Here is a 25,943-nt window from a genome sequence, read left to right as displayed (position 1 = left end):
TTAGATTTAAAGGTCTACAAAGACACATCAAGAAAAGGGCACTATCTAAGAAGTTCGTACTGCATGTGCACAAACATTCCATAGGGTTAACTGGCTGCAATACAAAAAACAAACAAACAAACAAAAATCTTGCCTTGTGGGACTATAGGGCCCCATTGATTACCATATTTTTCACACCATAGGATGCATTTTTCCCCTCCTAAAAAGCAAGGGAAAATGTGTGTGCGTCCTATGGAGCGAATGCAGGGGGGAGGCAGGCGGGAAAAGCCCCCAAGAGCCGCACACAAGGTCCGTGCGCTCTTGCGGGCTTTTCCACAGGAGGGAGAAGGGACTGACTGGCCGCATCAGTCCCTTCTCCCACCTCCCAGAAAAGCCAGGAGAAGCCGCGATCTCTTTAAAGGAGTTGCGCGGCTTCTGCGGGCTTTTCTGGGAGCTGAGGGAATCCCCCCACCTCCCAGGAAAGCCCTGCGCAGCGTCTCCCAGCATGGGACTAAAGGGGAAGCCAAAACAGCGAGCGGGATCCATCCCGCCCCCTGCCTTGGATTGCTCCATAGCTGCGCGCAACCCCTCCGGCAGGGAGAGGTTGTGCGTAGCCTGTACGCTGCTCTTTGGGGCTGGGGGGGGCAAGATTTTTTTTCTTGATTCCCCCCCCTAAAAACTGGGTGTGCCCTATGGTCCAGTGCACCCTATGGTGCGAAAAATACGGTATGTTATGAGGAAAGGCTTGAAATTTTAATGAAATATATGGAATGCCTTTCAAAGAAAATGTTGATATTTCAAAAGCATTCCTGAAACTTCGATTTCCATATCAGTTCAGAGGTGAAGTCCATTGAATTCAATGGGGCTTACTCCCCAGTAAAGTGTGGTTTTGGCTTGCAGCCTTGGTTTCATAAAGCCTTTGAGACTGCAAACTCCTGTACCCAACAGTATTTAATTTCCCCTTCATAATAAATGATTGTATGACTATGGCTTTGCAATAAATGATTCTGTTAAAGTTCTGGGTTTCAATCTGACCCACTATTGATAGCTGCTCAGATTTTGTTTTGCTGCTTCAGCAGTCATAATCCAAAGTTTGAGTTTCCTTTTTTCCTCCGCCCCCCCCCCTTGCAACTAGCAATTGCTGTTTGGATATGCGTGTAAAGAATCGACTATTTGAAATATCTATATATGTCTACATTGCAAACTCACCTGATTCTGCCCCTCGGGCGCTCTGATTGCTCTGACATAAAGCTTGTGCTGCTGAGACGTGAGGCACTGCTGGCACGGGAAATGGCTGACACATCACTGACATCACTATCTGATGATTTGGCAGAGACGTTATCACAACTTCTGTACTGATCTGCTTGTATGTTATACTAAAGAGTTAAAAGAGAAAGTGTGAGTTCTCTTGACACAGTGTGAGGGAGGGAAAGCTTCATGATGTTACAAATCATTATATTGTTGTGACACTGGTAAACTCCAGAAAATTTCTATTATTATTATTATTATTATTATTATTATTATTATTATTGAAAGAAACCCCCAAAAGAACGTCTTATTTTGCCAGACCAGTACAGGGAACACTGGCAGAGGAAGAGGAGTGCGGGGGGAGCGTACCGCCCCGGGAAGCGATCCCGGTGGGGTGCCATTGCGGCTGTTCCACCGCCAGCACTGGGCGCCGCACCCCTGCGGGCGGCATGCCACGCCCCCGGGATGCGCACTACACCCCCAGGACGCGCGCCAGCCCCGCCCCTGCCTGCTCTCCGCCCCCCGGTGCCAGAGCATGAAGCTCCACCACTGACAGGGAGTTCTCAGAAGTCAAATATAACAAATGGCTCAGGGGCCAGTTTTCCTCAAAAATAATAATAATAAATGGCCTCGCTTATAAATGATTTCAGTTCTAAGTAGTTCTGTACCAGCCTTCCCAAACCTGATGTGCTCCAGCTTCTTTGGACTACAATTCCCACCAGCCCCATCATGGCTATGCTAGCTGAGTTGTAGTCCAAATCATCGAGGGCCCCAGCTTACTGAAGGCTCTCTAAAGTTGCTATGAATAAACAAGAAACCAACTACTGGGTAGCATTGTGCCAAGGAGTCTCATAAGATGATATTTCCATTCTCATTTTCAGCATTGGCCTGGTGGCATTTATTTATTTTTTAAATTTCTGTTGACAACAGTAGCATTTTAGCATGTTGACAGGGCTATATTAATTGAAGATAGAAAACTGAGGGGTTGATAAGTGGTGATGACATCTGCTTTATGTTTACACCCCATAAAGAAGCTTCTAGGCAGACATTTAGCATGCCTGGATACCCACAACCCTGGGAGGAGCTTTGCTGGTCCCTGTGCTGTTCCTAACGTTTGATGAGCCCATACATAATGGCTCATTATGGGGAATACAAATGGCTATTCCTGCCTGTACGGTCACAAAACAGTGTACTACACCAGTACTGGCAGTTACTACTTACTAGCACAAATGTTCAGAATGTGTACAAAGTCCAATTCAGCTGAAAGAGCATTTCAGCCCTTAAATATCCAATTGATCCCTGCACTTGGCAGGAGAGGGTCTCCTACAGATGCCATCTTATCAGGAGGTCCATTCCATATCATGTCGGAATCAGGCCTTTAGCACAGTAGCACCTACCCATTGGAATTCTCAGTTGGTTAGAGTGTGGTTCTGATAACACCAAGGTTACAGGTTCAATCCCATATGGGACAGCTGCATATTCCTGCATGGCAAGGGGTTGGACTAGATGATCCTCAGGGTCTCTTCCAGCTCTATAATTCTATGATTCATTCTATGAATTCCCTCCTGCTACATATTAGAGAGGTGCCATCTCTACTGTCCTTTCACTGCTCCCCAAAGATCATCCTCTTTCAACAAGACTTTTAAGTAGATATCTTTATCCCAGTCCACATCTGTATTGGAAGTATTTTTAACTTACTGGGTGTTTTTTATTCTTATTGTTTTTTTAAAAATATTCTATTGTTTTTATATGTGGAATTATTTTAAAATGGTTTATATGTGGAACTGTTCTTAACTGTTTTCATGCTTTTCTTGCTTTATGGTTGCTTTTGCTTTATTTTATAATTGTGTATTTTATTGTTGTTACCCACCCCGGAACTTTACGGTAATGTAAAGTTATTTAATTAGGTAAATAACCTAATTAAATAAATAAGCATAATGGCAGTGTCAGCATTGTTAACAATGGCGGCTATTAACACATAGCTGTGCACATTCATGTACTGAAACCAGTGGGAACTGCATGGATTTCAGTAAGACATGAACACACATACCTACAAAATAGACTACAGCTAATACTTGGGAAAGATGCACAGATTTTTAAGTATAATGTTAAGGTATGAAGTGAATCTGATAGCATCTATTGCACAACACAGGGATTTTAGCCCTAAAATTATAATAGCCAGTCACATTTGAAAACTGAAGCAACCTGTTCAAAGAGTATTCTCTTGACTTGAAATGTATTGGAAATATTTAGATGGAATAAGCTTTCATATGCTCATAGATGTCTTTTGCTATTTTGTATATCAGGTCTCCCCCCCCCTTTTGTTGAACTTATCTCATAAGCTATGCAACAAAAATCTTAACAATGGCTATGGTAAGTTAAACAAAGGTGTGGGCTCCCAAAGACGAGCTTGCACATTGTTCCTTCCTGGTCTTTTTAAACCCCTGTACTGTGTTGAGCTAAATCAAGGTTTGGCTTAGAATAACACCTAAGCCTGGGCTCGTGGTTGACCTCTCTCCTCACTAGCCCAGCCGCTGTAGCCAAGAAATTCCTGGACAATGTACATATGTGCATAAAAAGCATCACAAATATTAAACACAGCAGTAATAACATAAATAATACCCAGCCCACAAAATACAGATATATCGGAGCAGTGAGAAAGCACAGTACAAAAAGTTCTCCACCCTGGTGTATATTTAAAAATGTTGCTTCCCCAAAAATCTCCAGCTTATAATGGAGTGCAAGAACCATTATGCAGACATAATCAGATCAGCCTCACTATGTGCCCAACAGATTTCAGAATGAACCCAGGGTTCCACTGTTTAAAGTCTCCAATCTAAGCCTAAACTAAAACGGGGAACACCTTTTCATAAAGTATCCAGGCGCCTGTGAAAAGGGACTCTCTTTTGGCAATCTTTTTGGAGTAAATATGCACACAGGGAGAACTTCATCCATTATACAGGAGCAAGTGGAAAGGCACGTGCTCCAGCATTATCAAGGCAACTAGATTTTGCTCCATTTTGTGACATTATACTATGAGAGACAATTAAAGTATCCTCAGAGTGCAGGAGAAGAGGAAACAATTGCTTTGGCAATACAGGGATATACTGAATTCCTCCCAGTAAGGTAACTGTTGTTTTGCTTGCCCTCAGTAATGATATTGCAAGCAAAATTTGATTGGCTATGTAGTGTCTTGATGTTATCTTCCACATTCCATGATCCCTGGTTGGCTAGTGGGGGGGGATGACTCTAGAGAAGTAACAACAGGAATAAGGAAGTGAATGAAAAACCAAGGAAAAGGTCTGTCTGTGTTTCATGGGAGGGCCCTTTACAACCCCTCCCAACCTTTTCAGCTTGGATTTTTTCAGGGTTGAAAATCTGGTGCAGCCCTCCTAGGTAGCACAACTTAACTTTTGCACTAGCTGCAAGCTGGAGATGCATACCATTACTGTGCATGCAGTTTCATTATTTCCAAACAAAAATATCCAACTTTCAACAAGCCCTCTCACTGGTTCAGAGTAGCAAACATGGTCTCCTCAGATGTTTTGTACTCCAGCTCCCATCAGCCCCAGCCAACTTGGCTAATGGTCAGGGAGCTGTAATCCAAAACACCTGGAAGGTACCATGTTCAGTGTGTTCCAAACAGCTTCAGATCCTTCAAGCTATTCTATTTGCCTTAGGTTCTTTATACTTTATCTAAAAATCATGTTTGCCGTTTGGCAGCTTTAATTGGGCCATACATGGAAATGGCCATGTCTGGTGCAGTCACACACTGGCGTACCACCTCAAACATGACTGATATAGAACCTGGAATCAGCCTGAGAAGTCTGTTATTTCTACTCTACAGAAGAAGGAATGCAAGCCCAGCATCAAGGCAAACTACAGTCCATGTTAGATGTAGTTTTGCATGCAACCTAAACTAGTACAGGGAGCAGCTGCAGAAACAGCAGTGACCATACTGGGACAATGTCTCTCAAAGATTCCACCCCCTCATTTTGCTCATCTGTTCTGATTAAAGAATTTCATTGGTAGGCTTGCTTTTCTTAAAAAAAGAAAAAAAAAGAAAAAACCCCATGAATAATGAGTTCTTAAATTTAATAATCTAGTAAACACTTATAAATCAGATCAACCATTCCAAGCCTTGGTCTGTATCTTCAAGAGGCAAGACACTTATTCTAGTTATTCCAATTATACCAAATATCTACCTAAGAGAAAAACATCAAACACAAATATGCAAATAACTCTTGCCACTTTCTTGTGAAGTCAGAAAGCCCCCCTGAGGTGATTCTACAGCTCCCATTACATAGGAATAAAGACAACTGTAGCAAGACAACTGTTTCAGGAGCTTCTGATGCACTGTAAAAACTGAATGGATGAAATTATGCCCCCAAAATAAAGTTAGTATTTATAGTGACTTCAAGTCTTCCTAGAAACTTTTGCGTTAAATCGTATTTTAAATCAAGGTTTCCCCTTCCCCTTTCCAAATAAAGTATTATATTTTAACACTAACTTTACCTTAGTATATTGCTCACGTTCAAGTTCTTGACTAGAACCAGACTCTGTTGTCTGGTTATAACGGTGCATTTTCATTTTCATCTGTCTCGTTCGTTCCTCCACTACTAAATTTGCTGTAAAAACACATAATGGAAGCCTATTAAAAAGAGACGAAAAGCTTTTAAAGAAATAAATGGTTTACATGCAACTTAGACCTTATTTCAACTTGAACAAGAAGTATTCAAACAACAAAAAGAAGCACTGTGTGTACACAAGACATAGGCATGCTAATGTTAATATAATGATTTGCTTGCAAATATTTGTATGATACAATTCCAAATTTGCTACATAATTATAGGTGGTACAATAGATTCTAAACCAAGAAAAGAACATTTGCTTGTTTAAAGCTGATAAATCTTGGCAGTACAGTAGACCCACAAATTATGCAGGGGATACATTATGGGGACAGAGCATAAAGCCAAAATCGTGTATAATCAAATCACATTGGGTGCAATGGCGGGTGGGATTGTCAAAGTTTTCCTCCCAGATGCCCACCCGCTTTCTATTTATTTATTTGCCAAGCTTGTAAAGCTGAATGTGCACAAGCTAAATGTGTGTAGGTTGCAAGTCTACTGTATCTGTAGAACTGTAGCATTCAATCATCTTAACATAAATATAACTATACTTCGTTATCCTGTTCAAAATAACACTATGCAATACTTGTAAGTGTGATAAATGTGGGTTCAGACAATCATTGCACTGGCTTCTATACAACTAACTGGCTAAGGCCCCAGTCTTAGTCTATGCTAAAGCCTGAAAAAGGAGCATTTTTATACCTCACACTTGAACCCTTCATAAGAGAAGCTGGCATTCCAGAAAGAAAGCCAAGCTGTGGCTTGTATTCAGCTAAGTTGAAATTAATGGATCTAACTTAGGCATGTTTAATTAATTTAAGTGTCACCTCTGAATAACAGTTGAATACCATCCTATACGTAGCCTCTTCAGACTTTGATTTGAGTATTTGATTTACAGTTATTATATCACATTATATCACTCACTAATTGGGCCTGAGTGACAGACTCACTCACTCACTCACTCACTCAGGCTATCAAAATTGATAGGTTACTTCTCAAACAGCTACAATCTTAAAATCAGGTGCACACGCAGCCTACACTACATCTCCTCACAAAACTGGTGACTCAATGTATACCCCAAAATGTTCAAACCACTCATGTACCATATACAGGCAAGGTACTCTGATTACTCAAAGAGTCTGAAGTGGACGTTAGCGTACCACTCTCAGAAAAAAGGGGGCTCAAAGTATATCCCTCAAATGGTCAAGGTGTTTCCAGGTGATTCAGGAAGCAGACATGTAAAAATACACAAGGTCCAATTTTCATAGAGTCTGTCTGGATTTTTCTTTCTCATAAAGGTTGCCTACAATTGTGTATTTTGATTTCAGAGGTTACAGATTCACCGAATTTGTGATAATTGATTTTAAACAACAAGAGTATTATCAAAACACTGAGTAAATCACATTATTTTATGTTACAATGATATACAAAAAGATGTTTTATTAAGGAGATACACAATGCAAATGTGGAAAATCTAACCTTAATAGATTTCTTTCTCTCTCTTGAATAATGTTTTAATTTGGTAAAGTATATAAAGTTATTTAAACTATAGCATGCAACAATAAATCAATCAGCAATATTAAAAAACAGCACATATTTAGCTTTAAATTTAATACTGCCTAATTTTCCACATTCTTAGTCACAAAACCATGTTTTTAGTTGTAAAACTCCATTTAGTAAACAGAACAAAACGAAACAGTGCCTCAAAATATTAATCTACTTTTTCAGATTCATGTCCCCTCTCCCATACAAACCCAACTTTATCTGGAAAATGCCCCAAGAAACATATTTAGATTGCTAACTATATAGTTACTTGTGCTGAAGTCTCAATGAAACTACATGGTGCTGTCTGTACCAGATCTAAAACACCAAAGTGTTTATTCCATGTGCAGCATGTTGTTGTTTTTTAAAAAAACTTTTTCTCTCTCTGTTATTGTTATGTTGAGCTGCTAATATTACTTTTCTGCACACTGCACTGTTCAATCACGTTGGAAAAACAGCATGCGATTGAAATAAATTAAAGAATTGTAGGCTATTCCATATGTCTATTTATCACCTACAAACACAATGATCCTCAGATTGCAGATAGCAGGTTCCAATATGAATGCATTTATATGAAAATAATGTGAGTTATTCGTCACGCTGGCCACGTGACCCGGAAGTGTCTGCGGACAGCGCTGGCTCCCAGCCTATAGAGTGAGATGAGCGCACAACCCTAGAGTCTGTCAAGACTGGCCCGTACGGGCAGGGGTACCTTTACCTTTTTAATGTGAGTTAGAATCATAGAATCATAGAGTTGGAAGAGACCACAAGGGCCATCGAGTCCAACCCCCTGCCAAGCAGGAAACACCATTAGAGCACTCCTGACATATGGTTGTCAAGCCTCTGCTTAAAGACCTCCAAAGAAGGAGACTCCACCACACTCCTTGGCAGCAAATTCCACTGTCGAACAGCTCTTACTGTCAGGAAGTTCTTCCTAATGTTTAGGTGGAATCTTCTTTCTTGTAGTTTGGATCCATTGCTCCGTGTCCGCTTCTCTGGAGCAGCAGAAAACAACCTTTCTCCCTCCTCTATGTGACATCCTTTTATATATTTGAACATGGCTATCATATCACCCCTTAACCTCCTCTTCTCCAGGCTAAACATGCCCAGCTCCCTTAGCCGTTCCTCATAAGGCATCGTTTCCAAGCCTTTGACCATTTTGGTTGCCCTCCTCTGGACACGTTCCAGTTTGTCAGTGTCCTTCTTGAACTGTGGTGCCCAGAACTGGACACAGTACTCCAGGTGAGGTCTGACCAGAGCAGAATACAGTGGCACTATTACTTCCCTTGATCTAGATGCTATATTCCTATTGATGCAGCCCAGAATTGCATTGGCTTTTTTAGCTGCCGCGTCACACTGTTGGCTCATGTCAAGTTTGTGGTCAACCAAGACTCCTAGATCCTTTTCACATGTACTGCTCTCAAGCCAGGTGTCACCCATCTTGTATTTGTGCCTCTCATTTTTTTTGCCCAAGTGCAATACTTTACATTTCTCCCTGTTAAAATTCATCTTGTTTGTTTTGGCCCAGTTCTCTAATCTGTCAAGGTCGTTTTGAAGTGTGATCCTGTCCTCTGGGGTGTTAGCCACCCCTCCCAGTTTGGTGTCATCTGCAAATTTGATCAGGATGCCCTTGAGTCCATCATCCAAGTCGTTGATAAAGATGTTGAATAAGACCGGGCCCAAGACAGAACCCTGTGGCACCCCACTAGTCACTCTTCTCCAGGATGAAGAGGAACCATTGAGGAGCACCCTTTGGGTTCGGTCAGTCAGCCAGTTACAAATCCACTGAGTGGTAGCATAGTCAAGACCGCATTTTACCAGCTTCTTTACAAGAATATCATGGGGCACAGTTTATTAACTGAATTGTAGATTTGTGTATTAGAAACTCTGTCTTTCAAATTCCGTTTCAGGAAGCCTGGTCAACAAGGCATCTTTTCTATAGAGAGCAAAGGTGAACAACCTGCAGCCAATGGTGCAGTCCCCAACCTCATTTTATATGCCCCCCCCGAACTTTCCGGAGTTGCTCTACTCTTCTATCCCAGTGGAATGGAGCCCCTTTCTAACAGTTCACATCCTCCTTAATGTTCCTGGTTTTAAGAAGTGCTTTCCTATTTCTGCACAATTGCAGAAAATTTGGAAGAGGTGGTATTACATTTAAGAAAAATATATTGATGGGTTTTAACTAACATTTCCCTGGTTGTATGACTTTGCAAAAATAAGTCATTGTCCCCCAGATCATTGAGAACAAATTTAGGGTTGTTCTGCTTTGTATATGTGTGCGTGTAGCACATTAAATCTACTTCCACTTGCTTTTTAGACGGAAAAAAAGATTCACTGGCCTGATGGACTTGAAGAAAACATATGTATGCTTATATGAGAGTAATTTCATCAACCCAGTTGGGCTTCTGTGTAGAGCTCTACAGGAGTAGGAGCTGGTTAAAACTGAGTAAGAGTAATCTTTATTCTTTATGAATTTAATCTTTATTAATTAATTCAATACACTTTTGTCTCTTGCTATGTCCACCAATGGCATGTGGCCTCCAACCAATTACCCTTGAAGATATGGGGGCTTTGATAGAAAAAAACAAGGTTGCCTATCCCTGCTAGAGAGTAACCATGCTCATTTGAACATGAAAAATAACATATCTGTCATTCAAATAACTGGTTTAGTGTATTCCCCAACCAGTTCAAATAGTCCCAGTTACGTGGCCAACTGTCAGAAATGCATCTTGGTGTGGCGAGCAAGAGTAGCCTGTTAGCAGTGGCGGAGCTTCAAGCTCTGGCAGGGGGGCGGAGAGCAGGCGAGGGCATGGTTGGTGCACTCCCAGGGGCATGGCGCCCAGCACGGGGGGGGGGGACTGCGATAGCACCCCACCAGGATCGTGCCGCTGGGGGCGGTATGCTCCCCCCGCACCCCTGTTCCTCCGCCAGTGCCTGTTAGATGATTCGTATGGGAATCATTGCATGCATGCCATAGCAAGCACAAAACTGGCTGTAGAGTTAGATAGGTGAACTGGCAAAGGAGGAGGAGACCAGTATCAGATGTGGTGGGACAGCAGTGCTCAGCTGCATTACTGTTGCTGACCAGGATATAGAGAAGTAAGGTCAGCACGGTGCTAATGAACTGATGAAGCCAAACCAGTGCTCCTGCCGGTGTGTTTGCAGCACACTAATCTCACCGCCACCTTGTTCCTTCCCTCTAGCTCCTAGTAAGCAGGAGTGACACAACTGACTGGAAGTCAGGTGAGCAGTGCCACCCTGCCATGCCGCCCACCACTGGTTTGGGACAATGTGAATGCAAGAAAAATAGAGTCAACAGCAACAAGGAGAAGAAAGAAGTCACACTGCTTGTCAAACTGCAGGTCTTGAGTTATAAATATCTAACTTTAGAGAAATACAGTCAGGACACAGCTAGAAGACAATCAAGGCCTGATGAATATATGGGGGAAACTATGAAAAATGGGGAGAGAAACCTATTACCTGGCTTTCAGGAGTTTAGTCACTATCCTGTCCCATAATAAGAGACTTGACATTCAAATAGCACTTTTGCATTCTACAACTATATACTTTATCAATAATTTGAAAACTGTTGCTTTCTGCCTTGAGCCCTTGGCATATACATTTAAATAAACAAAACATTATTCAAGTTGACTGAAGCTCATTGGTGTTGAGCCCATGACTCTCCTGGAGAAATCTCTATGCCTATTTTTGGCTATTGAAACTGAAACATTGACTCTAGAGGACCACCTCACATGATCTGGCTGCCATGGGGGAAGCCACCTGAAATCGCTTCTGTGTGGTCTTTCGTGTACACTGCAAGCAATTTCATGCGCACCAGCTCATACTTCCCAGATCTGGCCCTACCACATGGTTTCTTTCCATACTCCAGCAAGCTATAAATAGAAACAGTAATTTATGCATGGTGCCTAGCACAGTGACGGGTGTGGTATGAGTAATCAAAATGATGATGATGATGAATAGGCATGGTATTAGCAATTAAAATTATGATGATGATTAGCGATAAGAATGACATGAATTGTGATGAAACAAATTAAGCTGAAGCACAGATAGAAATCACACTGTGGGGACCAGTCCATAGGATGGCATGAAGTGCATGAAACTGCTGGCCCTGTAGATCAGCTGCCATGAGAAGGAAGTTTCAAGCTGTCTCTACACAGCAGCCATATTGTGAGAAACACTTTATTACCCTTGCCTATTAATAGACTGTGGGTGGTAGAATTAGATGTATGCTTTCTCTTTCTTTCTCATAATTTAGCAGCAGGAAGTTATCAGAAATCTACAGCCCAGTTCCTACACTTAGCAGGCTTGCATCAGATAAACTGGCATACTCCCCACAAACGAGGTCGATGCTCCAATTTGCATGCTGTTTTTACAAAAGAGGTGAAGATCATACAGTACAGTACAAATTTCCACATAGCTTCACATAATATAGCAGGTGCTTGGTGGATGAGAGGGGCATCTAGTCCTCCACTGCCCCACCATGTAGACGAAACTAACTTTTTTTTAGGTGTACGACAGCCGAAAAGGAAAGAAAGCAACTCTGAAAATATGTCTGCTGTAAAACAGGCAGGCGCATTCAAAGCGTGTATGTAACAAAGCTGAAAATAGTTCTCTGTTGTGAAGATATGAATGGGTGTGCGTGCACGCTCAATAGGATTAACATAAACAGTTGGAAAAATCTGAACGACTTAATAGAGCTAAATTGGATCATAGTACCACTTTTAAAAGTGCAAATTTCAGTGCTTAATCCCTCCTCCAGTTGAACACAAGTGAGGATATGATTGCTTATGATCAAAGTTAGATGGACAAATACTGCAGAAAAGAGTAGGCTTCCTTCCTTCTGGAGTCTACGATGCACATTTCTTCCTTGCTTGCTTTTGTAGCACAGGTTTGTCTGGAACCTGTAGCTTTCCAGATGTTGTTGAACTACAGCTGCCTGCAGAACAGCCAGTGTCTTGGATGACTTCTAGGTCCAGTTGACTTTTATGAGGAGATTCACTGTCATAGTCACATTGGTTTGATCCTTTTACAGACAGCATGCTCTTGTCATCTTGATAAGGGTATACATGAAAACTCCGTTGTCTCAAACCACAACCTAAACCAGCATCTTAGTCAATGTTATGGGTGAGGGAGAGTAATCAAAGGACAAGGCATCATACTGATAGTAATGGATGATGAAGCAGAAGTGATAAAATTTCCAGTCATCTGTTCTTATTAGAATGAGAACACACACATTTTTAGGATCTACAGGTGCTGTGAAACTAACTCATAGAATACTGGGAGCCACCTGCCAAAGGTTCTCCATCTCAATGTATCAGAGTCTGATGAATTTGTTTAGGCAGTTTTTGCTTACAATGTGTCATGCTCTCCCATCTATTGAATAGGTGTGAGTGCCATGCTGAAAGTTTGACCTCTGTTCCACAACTGTGTGTGCAGCAACTGTTGGATTATCCCTTCTACCAGCCTTTACTTTGTCAGATTTCCTGGAATGGGGCAAACTACAAACCAGCCCCTTGAGTACCACCTTGGTTTCAGTGCTGGGGTTGCAGCTGTTTCTGAAGGGCTGTATCCATTCCAAGGCAAACTTGGCTTGCCACATACTGGCCCTTGGGCACACATGTATCAGCCATATTTCTTGCAGAGATGTATTTGTGGGTTTGCTGTGCACCAATTCAATTGGTCATTGTTTTAGTAGCTAGGCTGACAAAATGCATTGTGGGCTATAAGGTTTGTTAGAAGGACAAAGGAAATGCTTGTGGTGCCTGAGAGAAGAGTCACAAGTCCACTCCAGGTGACTAAAAATAAATTACAAACTTTGTTTCTAGCCACATTAGGTGGGAAGCTGGGAGGCTGCTGTGGCAATTGGCTTTTCTGCTCAGTCATCCTAAAAAAAAGGGGCTGGAAAAACCGATGAGCTGGTGCTTGGGTACACTTACTCACAAGTAGACGGTTGTGCTGTAGAATTCTCTTCTCTTTTCTTCCCTCCTTGGGTCCATGGTGCAAAGGCAGCAGACAACAGATGAAAGGCAGAGGCTTTCCCGACTGCCTTTTTTCCTCCTGCCACTCTGGCTTATGGTATGATGTCAGGGAAGTCGACAAGAATGCACCTCTCCATTAGATCAAAATGGTGGTTGTGACACTATGCAGACCATCTCAGTCTAGCATTTCTAGGGGCTAAGGCTGACCTGGAGGAGCAGCTGCTTACCTGATGGCTTTCCTTGGTAACTGTGCTCTAGTAGCCCAAACAACATCCCTGACAAGTCTCCAGGAAGAGGCAGCTATGACAGAAACAGTTGCCTTCTGCCTCAGCAGTTTGGCTTGTTAAGCCAGGGCAGTTCAAGTTTCAAGTTCCCTGTATACAAACCATTTCTAGTACAGGTAACAAGCATCTTATGCTTATTTTACTTACACAATTACAGCTCTGTGTAGGTGTGTGGGGGAAATCAATCAATAAATGGAAAACAGTGAAACCCACTCTCCATTTATTTACCCACTCCTACCCACAGCTCCAGGCTTAACTGGCTTTGGGAAAGTGGCATGGGGGCTCTGGCAGTATCCCAGAGCCCCTGCACAGCCTTCACAAAGCTGGGTAAGGCGCCAGGTTTTGAGAAGAAGGCTCAAAGGCACTGGCAGGATTGTAGAGCCCTCCAGCCACCTTCTCAAAGCCAGGTAAACAGCCCTATACCTTGCAGGGGGCAGCGGTTCTGTGGGTTTCTGGATCTACACATGTTTGTGTTTGCATGTGGATTCCCGGAACTGAACCTTTGCATAAGATGTGAGTTACCTGTATACATGTTGCAAAAACCCTCTATAGATTTGATGCAATGATAAATTGTAAATTCATGATCCTTTTGATTCTTGAAATTTGTAACAAGTATGGAACATTCCCAAAATGTTAAAAAATTTCCTGGAATCTCCAAAACGTTGTTGTTGCAAAAGTCGAATCGATTTCTAATAAATATTCAGAAATAATCTCAAACATTAGTTCATTTCTAGCTTATTATTCCTGAATCTTGGGGAGGGGTACATAGTCTCACATTCCATGCTCCAGTCACTTCTCTAGTCCATCGATGCACTCTCCATTTGCAAACTCTTGTGTTCGTCTACATTGAGGAACCTCAAGCACACCTTCCAAGGTCCCATGAATACTTCCTCATTGGCTCATCAGAGTCCTACTTATCTGTCTCCAACTGTATTCATCAATTCCCAAATCCAAGGTGCAGCTAAGGCTCAAAGGAGGCTATAGCACTTTTACATTATCTTCTATAACCCCATTGGTCATTGGTTTGGGATGCACACAATTTTGATGTTCTTTCAGCATTTCTCCTCTGAGCCTCTTATGTATTCTAGAAATTACCTGAGGGGTAATGTTTTTCTGTTTGTTTCTCTCAAGGTTTCCCTGTAGAAGACCAAATCCTTTATTTTGGATCCACATGCTAGTCGTTCCCATTCAGCATGTTATGGTGGTACACATAGTGTTCTTGTTTACCAATGGAAGAAAAATGGTACTCATTCCAGACTGACAAGCAGACTGAACAACTTGACCCAGCCCAACAGCCATGTTTTATTGTCTCCCAGGTGTTTAGAACCCCCCCCCCATTTTTTCAGTCTCAGTCAGGCAGCTCAATCTCAGTCAGTGAGTTATTTGTGGGGACACAAGTTGCGCACTCTTAAAATTACTGAGCTGGTTCTGGAGGACTCCAGTATATCAAAACCAATCACCTCATTCAAACGCCTAGAAGAACATTCAAAGGTAGAGATAACCTAAGCCAATGCCACACTTATTTTTACCTTTTTTACAGTATGCATCAGCACCCATTAGGTCTCCTGTCTTAACAGTAAACTTCTTAAAAATCATCCAGAGACATATGTATGCATTTCTAATTATTTATATCTTATATTTGTACTTTGCATTGCATTTATATTTTGAGTAATTCTTGTCTCTTGTATACTACCCTAGAAAAAAGCCCCACTGGGTTTAATAGGATTTACTCCCAGGTAAGGATAGCACTTCAGCCACTATCACTTTTAAGGGTTGCTTAATTTGATGTAGATATAACATGGAGTCCGGCTACAGAGCCATTTATAAATCATGGCACAATCGCCACGCATCTCTCAACTTTTTAAAATCTAGTCCTGTAGCAGAAAACAGCATGAGAGCCATCTCCAGCTCCACAGGGCTGTAGCAAGAATAGCAAGAATTTGTACACCATCCTCAGTGACAAGAGGAAATAAAACATTGGCATATGCATGGCTATAACAGATTCCATTCAAAACAATACCAGAGGTAACTATGATGCATTTGGAGACAGAGATAGTTATACTCCTTATCTGCTAACTATAGATCTCTTCACTCATGTGCAAAATTTACAATATATGTGTTGAGGAGACAGGCCTTCCAGTGTCAGTGCACTCATGGCGTCCATTCCCAATGTTCTGACAGCCTTTGGGGATAGGAAACACCTATGCTGATACAGTTGTAGGTCTCTACAACTCCCTTTCACATGTCTAACACAGTGCATGGACATTAGGGTGAGGTGGAGTGATAATGTCAGGGTGGGGCCCAGTGGGGCCTGGTCCCATCCCATGCATTCTTGTACACATGGGGCACACATGACAAGGGCTTGTGATTAAAAACAATAAAAGGAAATATTTACAGGGAAAATTCAGAGTTCTCTTTGAGGATTTCTAAGGCTGCTGAAGCAAATGGGAAAACTTTTCGTAGTTGTAGTACCATTTCAGGCTTCAGCTCTCTGTGTGTGTACATGCTCTCTGCACATAGAAAACTGAGTTTAATGGGAATTACTCCCAGGCAAGTTCTGAACAGCAGCCATAGACTTTCCTTTAAGTTGCTCTACCTGTTACTTCTTTCTGGAATGTTAATTTCCTGTGGTGGCCACCCCCCCCCACAAAAGCGAAGTACAGTGGTACCTCGGGTTACATACGCTTCAGGTTACATATGCTTCAGGTTACAGACTCCGCTAACCCAGAAATAGTGCTTCAGGTTAAAAAGTTTGCTTCAGGATGAGAATAGAAATTGTGCTCTGGCGGCGCAGCAGCAGCAGGAGGCCCCATTAGCTAAAGTGTGCTTCAGGTTAAGAACAGTTTCAGGTTAAGTACGGACCTCCGGAACAAATTAAGTACTTAACCCGAGGTACCACTGTATTCAAAAATGCAGTTAATGTGTCACCGGCAGCATAAACTTGCACTCAGTTTGGGATTTTTAGTTTTTGCTGCATAAACGAGTCATGACACAAGATAAAACAGTTGGTTTATGGCCTTTATCAAGGTCACACATCAAGATTCTTCCTGGGTGACAGATTTGTCTCAACACAATAAGTAAGTTCAATGGTAGATATGCCAGGTTGTTGGTGTTTTAGTGCACAGAGGTGCCCGTGAGGCCATATTGTGACAAAACACAATGAAGCATTTGAAATGGAGATGCAGATGCTGATAATCATGATAGATTTTTTCCTTTTTTTAAAAAAAAAAAGCAGTGGAGTTAAGAAAAGATTTAGAATCAAGTATACAAGGAAATATTAAAGGAACAAGTTACTGTTCCTTTACAGTAATTCTAATTCTACAGTAATTAGAATTGTGTTGATTGACAGCAACATGTCTTAATTGCCACAGACAATTACAGAACAAGGGCAATTGCATGGAAGTAGTTTTTGGTTATACATTAGCAGATACTAAGATCAAACCTACAAAAAGCAGGCCCCCTGCTTACAAAAGTAAAGTTGTGCTGATCAGCTGCTGTCTGTTTATCTTTACCCATTTAGATCTCAGTGGCCAACCCCCCACCATGACTGCCTGAACAAAGGACAGGCATTTGCAGCCTTACAATTTATACCTTTGGGAAAACTTACAGGCAGGCACTTCCAGCACTTTTGAAAGGTTCCAAGCACAGTTTCCAGGCAGCTTGATGGGAACCAATGGCACAGCAGTGCTTACTTATGCACTCATTGTGTTTGGTCCCAGCTCCTGATAGAGAGAACAATTCAGTCCTGCTGAGGTCACTTGCTGTCTGCCTGTACTCCACGTGGTCTACTGCTAGAGGGTTCAAATAAGGTGCCTCTATTGCTCAAGTAACCTCCCCCACCCCTTCCCTTTTAAACTTGTTGGCTCCTGCTTCTCTTCTTTAGGGAAGTTTTTAATGTGTGACATTTTAATGTATTTTTAATCTTTGTTGAAAGCCACCCAGAGTGGCTGGGGAAACCCAGCCAGATGGGCAGGGTACAAATAATAATAATAAAAATAATTATTATTTGTTTGGACAGTCCTGGTATCATAAAGCCGTTGACCAACATTGCACCAGGACACTTCCTAGCATTCCTAAGAATGCATTCCAGTTCTCTTCCACTGAAGCACTCCAGTGGTAGGTCAGCATAAGAGATAGTAGTGTAGTGGGTTGATCAACTAATGGCAGAAATGCTTTGCCCATTATAAAGTCCAGGTACCTAGACTGCCCCCTTCTTCACACTGCTGGACTTCATAAACAGCTTGGCCAGCATCAGATGTAGATATTCCCAGTGTCTCCTTCCAGCTGGATTTATGTTACACTTCCTGATTCTTGCAGTTACCTGTTTGTGATGGGTGAGTATTTGCTAATGGATTAGGTTCTCCCTGACTGTTACTGTGATGTTCCCTTCCAAAGACTTCCTTTGGGCTTTACTTCTTACTGCTTTGGCACCTCATTTGCCCCCCATTATGTCCAAACCAGGGAACTCAGACTAGGAAAATAAGTCAGGATCGCACTGAAGTAGAGATGAGGGAAGGAATGCTAAAATCCAGGGTTCATTTCCAGCTTACAAAGCCATGGTATATGAAACATGGAACAATTGTCAAAACTAGGCTCAAGTGTCTTTTTAAAGTGGCCCATATTGATCCCCATGATTAAACAGAGCTTTCAGAAGATCTACAAAAGGTAAGGGTTTTTATGTGTGAATTCTCCAGTCCTTTATACTGGGTCCAGAACTGGGCATATTCTCATTATCTGTGAGATAGAAGTAAACATTCCCAGACGATGACAACCAAGTTTGTACCTGGTCAGAGGTTGACATAATACTTCATTAAAATAGATTTGAGGTTAGTAAAACTATTTTACGACTCTAATGGACTGGATGACGTTTAGATACTTGAGAAGTAACCTTTTCCACAGATTTACATTCTTAACTGAATGTAACCTACAAAAAATGGATTGACATGAAATTAGTGCAGAAGAAAGGTAAAAATAACATGACGAGTGTTAGTAAAATTGACATGAATATTTACCTTTTGATGATGAGCTATAATTCTCTTGTTCTTCAATGAATAAAATGCACGGAATGATGGGAACAAAAGAAAGAAATCAGCAAATTTAAAGTTAGACAAAAAAAGGTGTTATACATGAGAATGACAAACACTATAGGCTCTGTTGCAGCATGCATAAAATTAATGTGGGGAACTTGGATGACAAGACCATGACAAATTATAAAGTCTGAGGCCAATAGAGAGCTAAGTATGGTCAAGTCCATTGGAATAAATTGCCTTAAGCCCACTTAACAACATGTTGGGTTGTGGCCTGTTCTTTTTTTAAGATAAACTTTAATATTAAAAAAATAAAAAGCTACATCTCTGTTGTACACAATGAGCACTTAAGAAAACAAGCAGTAGGAAAAGGGTTACTCATGTGAGGAGACATCTCTTCAACTGTTACTTTTTCACATCTTTCATTTAAAAAGATTCACACTAAAAAAAAAAAAAATTGTGCTGGGTGGAGCCTAAAACGTACATTGGAGCAAGTATTTTCTTTTTATCCATTCCCGATTAGAGTACTTACATACTGCACTTAATCTGACCGGTATTAAAAAATACACGATTGTATCAGAAAGCACTCTCCAGTTCAGTCCAACAACAACTAAAGCAAAGCTTGAATTGCAAACAACGGAAGAGCAGGATCACACACACAAAGAGTGAAGCACCTATAGGAGTATGTTAACAAAAGATTAAATGAATGAATAGCTACTGCATGACTTTTCAATGAGCAATTGTCATATCATTTTCACAACGGTGACCATTAAAAGTAGCTTGCTTTATTAAATATTACTGAACACCTACTTTTCCTTTGAAAATACCCACTTTTATAAAATGCAGTGGCTGTAGGGTACCCCCCCCCCTCCGCTCTTCTTTTCTGGATGTCCCATGTAATCCAACAATAAGCACTGGCAACTTTAAAATAATTCAAGAGGTGTTTTAAACAATGTAATAGGAAATAAAGAAATGAATAGGAAGTCCTTTCAATAAACGGGGGTTTACTATCTGAAACTAAACTGCATAATGCCCAGATCAAATGGCTCACGAAACAGTGCAAAATATTGCAGAATTGAACATCGCCTTACTTCCAGGTGGAGTTGTGATTTGTGTGATTTATTGTCACTGAACCAGGTTCAAATATTTTTTTAAGTGTAAATGACCAGAGCAGCATTTTCCGTTCACCTAGCAGTCTATAACCACTGGTATTTGTGAAAGCAAATCCATCAAGCATCTCTTCTAGAAATCTCTATTCATCTGAAGTCTGCTGGATAGCATGCTTTGTTGAATCAAACAAGAGCAGAACAAAGGAAAGTCTGAAAACTGAAATATTCTCATAAGCAGGAAGCAGTCAAGTGTCCTCAGTGAACTGCAATGCTAGTTCAAACATAGCTCAATTGCTGGCAAATGTTCTTCCCTAAGTATCACTTGCACATTATTATTATTATTATTAGTAGTAGTAGTAGTATTGCAACAAACACAGCTATATGCATTGAATATAAAGCTTCATACTAAGAACAAGGAGCCATTTTTTACTTTGTTTTTAAACCGTTATAGCATGTTGGTGTAAGGGTGGCATGGCTGTGCTGAAAACTCAAGAGCTTTATAACTTTTTAGTTAAAAACTGTTGTAACAAGCTAGGTAAAGACCTTCATGATACAGCTTTATTTTTTATATACATAATATTGTTGTAGAGGATAGTAGGGTGTTTGAAAGACAGTGGTAATGCACCTGTTTGATTTTCAACCTTAAAATAATACTGCCGGGCTAATTCCAGCAAAAGCAATGCGATTTAAATCCATATAAATGTGTTAAGAACTAAAGGCACTCCTAGTATTATAGATGGTAGTAATCTAGTCCCAGTGTATCAGTGGGCTCAGGCCAAGTAGACACACACACACACACACACACACACACACACACACACACACTATCTGGTGTTTTGTTTTGTTTTAGAACTCTGTACTCTATCTGTATTCTGACATTTAAAAGCACACTTTATCTGCCATCTTTCCCCCACCTCCCTCTTTCAGACGTGTCCTTTCACATCTTCTCTTTTGGCCACTTGCTTGCACTAATATACTCATTTCTCAGAAGACTGTTAGAGATACCGTAATATGATACAAACTGGCAAGCAGGCACAAATGTTATACGGAACAATTATACTTTTGTTTTGTTTTGTTTACTACTGGTAAATAAAATTAAAATACAGTCGTCATTTCACTGGCAGCATTCCTTTTCCATGAAAACGATTAAGAGAGCCCATTCTAGAATACTGACACTTGCTACAGTTTTTAGCTGAGTATTTTGTTTGCTGGTCTTTTTTATCCTGTATCTTAGGAACATGGAAAAATTTATGCAATAGAAGCATTTCACCAGAGTTTGTTCATTTTCAATTATACTGTAAGACTGATGTATCATTCTGTAATCACCTAAAGATATATTTCTCAACGAGCCCTTGCATATTAGGCTAATTTGGTTAGGAAATGAAGTTGCCATGGGGTTAAGGCCTAATTAATTCAATTAAAACTTCTCCTTGACTTCAGCATGCATCAGCCCTCATAATGCTAAATATACACCTTAGGCTTTCCTGAAACCCCTCGAGTCATTTCCGATATTTCTCGATGAGTTATATCCAACAAGCCATATCGAGAGTAAACCCACTGAAATCTTTTTACTTAAACTGGCACTTGTTCATTAATTTCAATGGCTCTGCTCTGAGTGTGACTTAATTGGAGACACCCATTTATCTATACTTCCACTATGCATGTATATCTTTATTTCTAACAGATAAGATCAGAAGCTGGCCAGATGTTTGATGTCCATTTCCCACTAAGATGATTGTGTAGACATTATCCTTTATCCACAGGAAATAAAATCTGGACTTCCTGTATTGTTACATTGAGATTGGTTCTTCTCTGGGATCTCATCACTGCTGCCAAGTCAGAGAATTGCTCTGCAGAGGGATTTAACGTTTGGACAAAACTCCTCCTATGCCAATTTTTACATTTCCAGTTGAGTTAATGACAGATTGAAAAGAACAACAAATGGCAGGATTTGGCTGAACATATGAAACACTTTTTTAAAAAAAGGCCGTTTAAGGTAACAATGAAAATAGCAAGACTTTCATACTTTAGCAATTTTTTCTATCCTTGCAGAAATAACCCTCAGTGTTTTCCTAGTCAAAATCCTGTATGCCTAGTGGGCAAAGAGGGCAAATTGGAAAGGCACAAGACAGATGCACAGAGCCACCCTTGGTTATGGCCAGCTGTGAAGGAACTTCCAAAGGAATGGCACCTTTTATCAAAATAACAGCAATAGATTAAAAGTTCCAGCCAGAAAATCTTCACCCAGAGTCATCATGTTAATTTTTTTACCAACATAAGCATATATAAGAAGTGATATAAAGTACAAGTGTAAGAGCACCTATTTAAGGAAATGCCCACGGCATTGCTTTTTGTTTTGTTTTCTACATTGCTGCAACCATTCTAGTTTTCCACTCCTGTGGTTTGAAATGGAGACCGGTTGATCAGATTACAAAATCCTATAAGCATCATTTGAACTGAAATAGTATAGTACATTTTCCAGTAATAAGAAATTCTTCACACTCAGGGGAAAAACACACAAACATTATACCTTATCTGTTTTCTTATTACGTGTCAACAAAGAAATAATATGCAAATATCCACAAAACTCTCTCCTCTTTGTACAGCCATCCTATAATTGACAGCTTGAGATAATGCAATCTGTTGAACTGCAATGTAGTTTTGTAGCAAGTTGTTGAACCAATGAGACCTTAATTCATGGTGACATGATATAGAACAGCAGATACATTACACATCAAAACCACGTGCAGAAAGGAGCAAATATCCAAATGAAAATGAATGTATGGAATGGGAAACCACTTTGACATACTCTCTACTCTTCAATGATGGCTGTCATTCACTAGGAAACTCACATCTATATGATGCATGTATTGGCAAAGAATGAACATTTGAACCATCTCATTCTCAATACATATTCATATCTACAAGGATGCATGACATCAATTTGCTATAGAGAAAGAAAACCTTCAGTGTTTTGCCCTTTCAGTTCTGAACTGCACCATGTAATTAAAATATGAAAACTCTAAACAAGTTTCACATGATCTGTAATGTAAACCTAGATATCTGTGATTTCAGAAATGTAAGCAGGTGATTCCATCCCCACCACAGACCAGTAATCCAGTAATTAAACTGTTGTAAATATGATGAAGAAACAAAGCTATTAGTACTTGCTAGATAGCAGATGCTGCAATATCTCTCAGCCATCTGTCTCAGATTTTCTCTAAATGTGTTGCTGATGGCTTCATTTGTGTTTTCCTAAGTAGTACATTAATTTCCCCCAACTTTTGCTTTTAACTTTTGACATGCTCAGAAAGGGATGTTGTTTGCATTGTTCACATTTCTGTCAGCAAATTGCAATCAATTAGCATTAGGTAGATAGCAAAATTAATGAAACATGAATAAACAGAGTGGGTTATTCTCCGCCACCTTAATCTGCCCCCTTGCCAAGAACCCAGCTTTAAAAGTACATACATCGCTGGAAAACATGAAACAGACTTTTTGAAACAATGCAATAATCAATTGCACACCCCTAGTTTGCAATCCACTTTTATAAGAATATACTAGTTAATCAGCAGAAAGCAATAAAGCATTGAATACTCTGTTTACAAAAAGGAAAAGCAAGATGGTTTTGCAGCACAGGGAGAGGGAGGGAAACAAACCCAAGATTTTAAACTGTAAGCTTGTTATTTGATACCTTGCTCTATACTGCCGCTTCTGATAGGAACTTGTGGAAGCTGCCTCCCCCTTCGGCTGCTGAAGGGTGTGTCTGCTGGAGACGACTGCATGGGACTTCCTGGTTGGTGCATTCTGCAGGCAAAATTAAGATTAAATGGGATGGTGTAACAAACATCTGAACCAAAGAGATTTTACAAGCAACAAGGCTAAATACTTTTGCTAAAATGATGGAGAGGAAGTACCTTACTTTGCATTGATGCCATAAGCTATTAGTATCTGTTCAATTCAGAAAACATTCATTTTTAGCCTGCTTAAGTGTGTGTAAAACTCAAAAGGCCTTTTCAATTAGCTCACTTTGATGTGGCAGACTAGAAGAAAGTTACTTAGCTACAGAGGCAATTAATCACCAATCCGGAACTGGTGAAATCGCCAACCCCATTTTGAATTTGGATTCAAATACTGTAGGCTACTCCATTTGGAAAGCTATGGATAACAATGGTTGAGGAAAAAATCATGAGTACACACACACACACACACACACACACACACACACACACACACACAAATAGGTTAGTTATATATATTTTACATCTACAGGCTTTCCATAGTTTTCATTCTTTAAAGCACAACTACTGAATAATACAATTGACAGTGTACATCTGGTAGTAAAGATGTAGTAAAGTACTTCCAAAAGAATTTAATCTTCTATCCAGCCTGCATTCTTTTTCCAGATACATTACCAGTATAAATCTCAGTACTAAAGCAATTTCACAGAAGTAGAGGATTATTATACAGGAAAGGTGACAGTTGCAAATCAAGAGTCAGAGTATGTTCACACATCATCAGCTATGCATTCCCTATGAATATGAGTTTAGGATTTTCTTTTTGTTTTGTATGTATCTTCTCTCTCATTTCTCTGTATCCTCATTTGACACTGTGGCTAGCTGATCAAATTGGTATTGTTCTTCCTGGTGCAGTGCTTCCAGGAAACTTTACAAATACCATGAAGGGTTTGAAGGATAACAGATTATATCACTGGATGAGAAATAATTTAAGATAAACTTATGAAGCATCACTGAAGCTAGGACAAGTCAACAATAACTATTATTTGCTTCTCGTAAGCTTGGGGTGGGGAATTTTCCATTCACTGTTTTCTCTGTAGAATACTTTCATCATACCAGTTCTAAGTTCAGGACCCAATCTGTTCATAATCACTTCTCTGGGTTTGCTGGGACTTATTTCCTGTCTATTTAGCCTCTCTATACAATGTACAGTGTACACAATACCCATATGATAATAACAAAGCCCAATTTCCCTCTCCATACCTAGTATGAAGAAAACGTGCGATGTGAGAACACACCCTTTGCTATATGGATAGGCTTTTGCATTATGTAGCACATTTTTGAAAAATGAAAAATATTCTGAAAGCTTTCGTATGAATGCATAACACAACAAAACAATGGGAAGACAAAACAGAGGCTGATTTTCACCATTGTGATAAAGCTTGTTGGTATGACTGTAAACAATCCAGAGAGGGGAGATAGGACTTGAGCGGAGAATATGAGAAAAGTGTCAATATTATGGCGGGGGAAACAGATTGCACTGGAGTGCCAGAATGAGTGGATGCACTGCATGTACTCCAGAAAGTACACCACCACATTTACATCTGGGAGGCAGGAAACAAAATGCTGTGCTGTACATTTAATAGCAACCTTGTCAGAAGTGGAGAAGGTGGTGCAGACCCTCCAGGAACTAGGTGATGTACAGAACATAAGGGTCTGATACTAGAATGCTCACTCGACCTTGAGCGAGTGTGATGCTTTCCCCTAGTAATGACTGGCTGATCACTGATTCTTGGGGGTGGCAGTCCCCTTCTAGAACATGGCAGTAGAACCCTAAAACATTAGGGCCAAAAAAATTGGATTCAGTCATTAGCTGCATATAAGGTTAACACACACAGAGAGACACACCAAATCACCACCAGTATCTGTAGCTGCAAATCCATGATTTTCAGTAACATTCATTATTCGTTATCTTCATAAATCTGGTTAGTAAATGATCAAACAGCAAGTTTATCCCTCAATACACAGTAATACACAGTCTGGAGCTACGAATCTGAAAAAATGATGAGATAGTTACTAAGTTCTAAGACCAAACTTCTTCCCAGTTTTTTTTAAAAATCTATTTCACATCTCAAAAAGTGTATAATCTGAAATATTGACAGACCTATCCATTTTACAATATTGGCCTCTAGTGGATGCTGGTCTCTACTGGACTCTATTGGGGGTTGCCATGACTTATTTTCTCTGAATGAGGTCGTCTGTTGCTTGGATCTCTGAAAAATACAGAAGTTCCAGAACTGCAGCTCTTCCCACCACAGTGGTGCCGTGATGAGGAAACAGCTCCTGCAAAATGTCACCATGCTTTTCCACCTGACACCCTAATCCAGAAT

General features: G+C 40.5%; 1 protein-coding gene across 50 annotated transcripts in view; it reads right to left on the bottom strand.

Moving 5' to 3' along the window:
- The window catches only part of RIMS1 (regulating synaptic membrane exocytosis 1), a 228,884-nt gene that overhangs the window by 40,778 nt on the left and 162,163 nt on the right, over positions 1–25,943 (bottom strand). For 13 of the 50 annotated variants that reach the window (XM_083606981.1, XM_083606988.1, XM_083606987.1 and 10 more), the window contains 3 exons: positions 23,511–23,623; positions 5,743–5,855; positions 1,189–1,355 (listed from right to left, as the gene is read on the bottom strand). In XM_083606981.1, the coding sequence (XP_083463107.1) occupies positions 1,189–1,355; positions 5,743–5,855; positions 23,511–23,623 (393 nt within the window). Of the gene's footprint in view, positions 1–1,188; positions 1,356–5,742; positions 5,856–18,692; positions 18,723–23,510; positions 23,624–25,203; positions 25,387–25,943 lie in introns of all 50 variants that reach the window. The other 37 variants (XM_083606964.1, XM_083606986.1, XM_083607013.1 and 34 more) reach the window with 5 other exon arrangements.

Source organism: Podarcis filfolensis (assembly GCF_964270895.1).
Source record: "Podarcis filfolensis genome assembly, chromosome: 3".
NCBI lineage: Eukaryota > Metazoa > Chordata > Lepidosauria > Squamata > Lacertidae > Podarcis > Podarcis filfolensis.
This window is presented reverse-complemented; position numbering and strand designations above follow the sequence as displayed.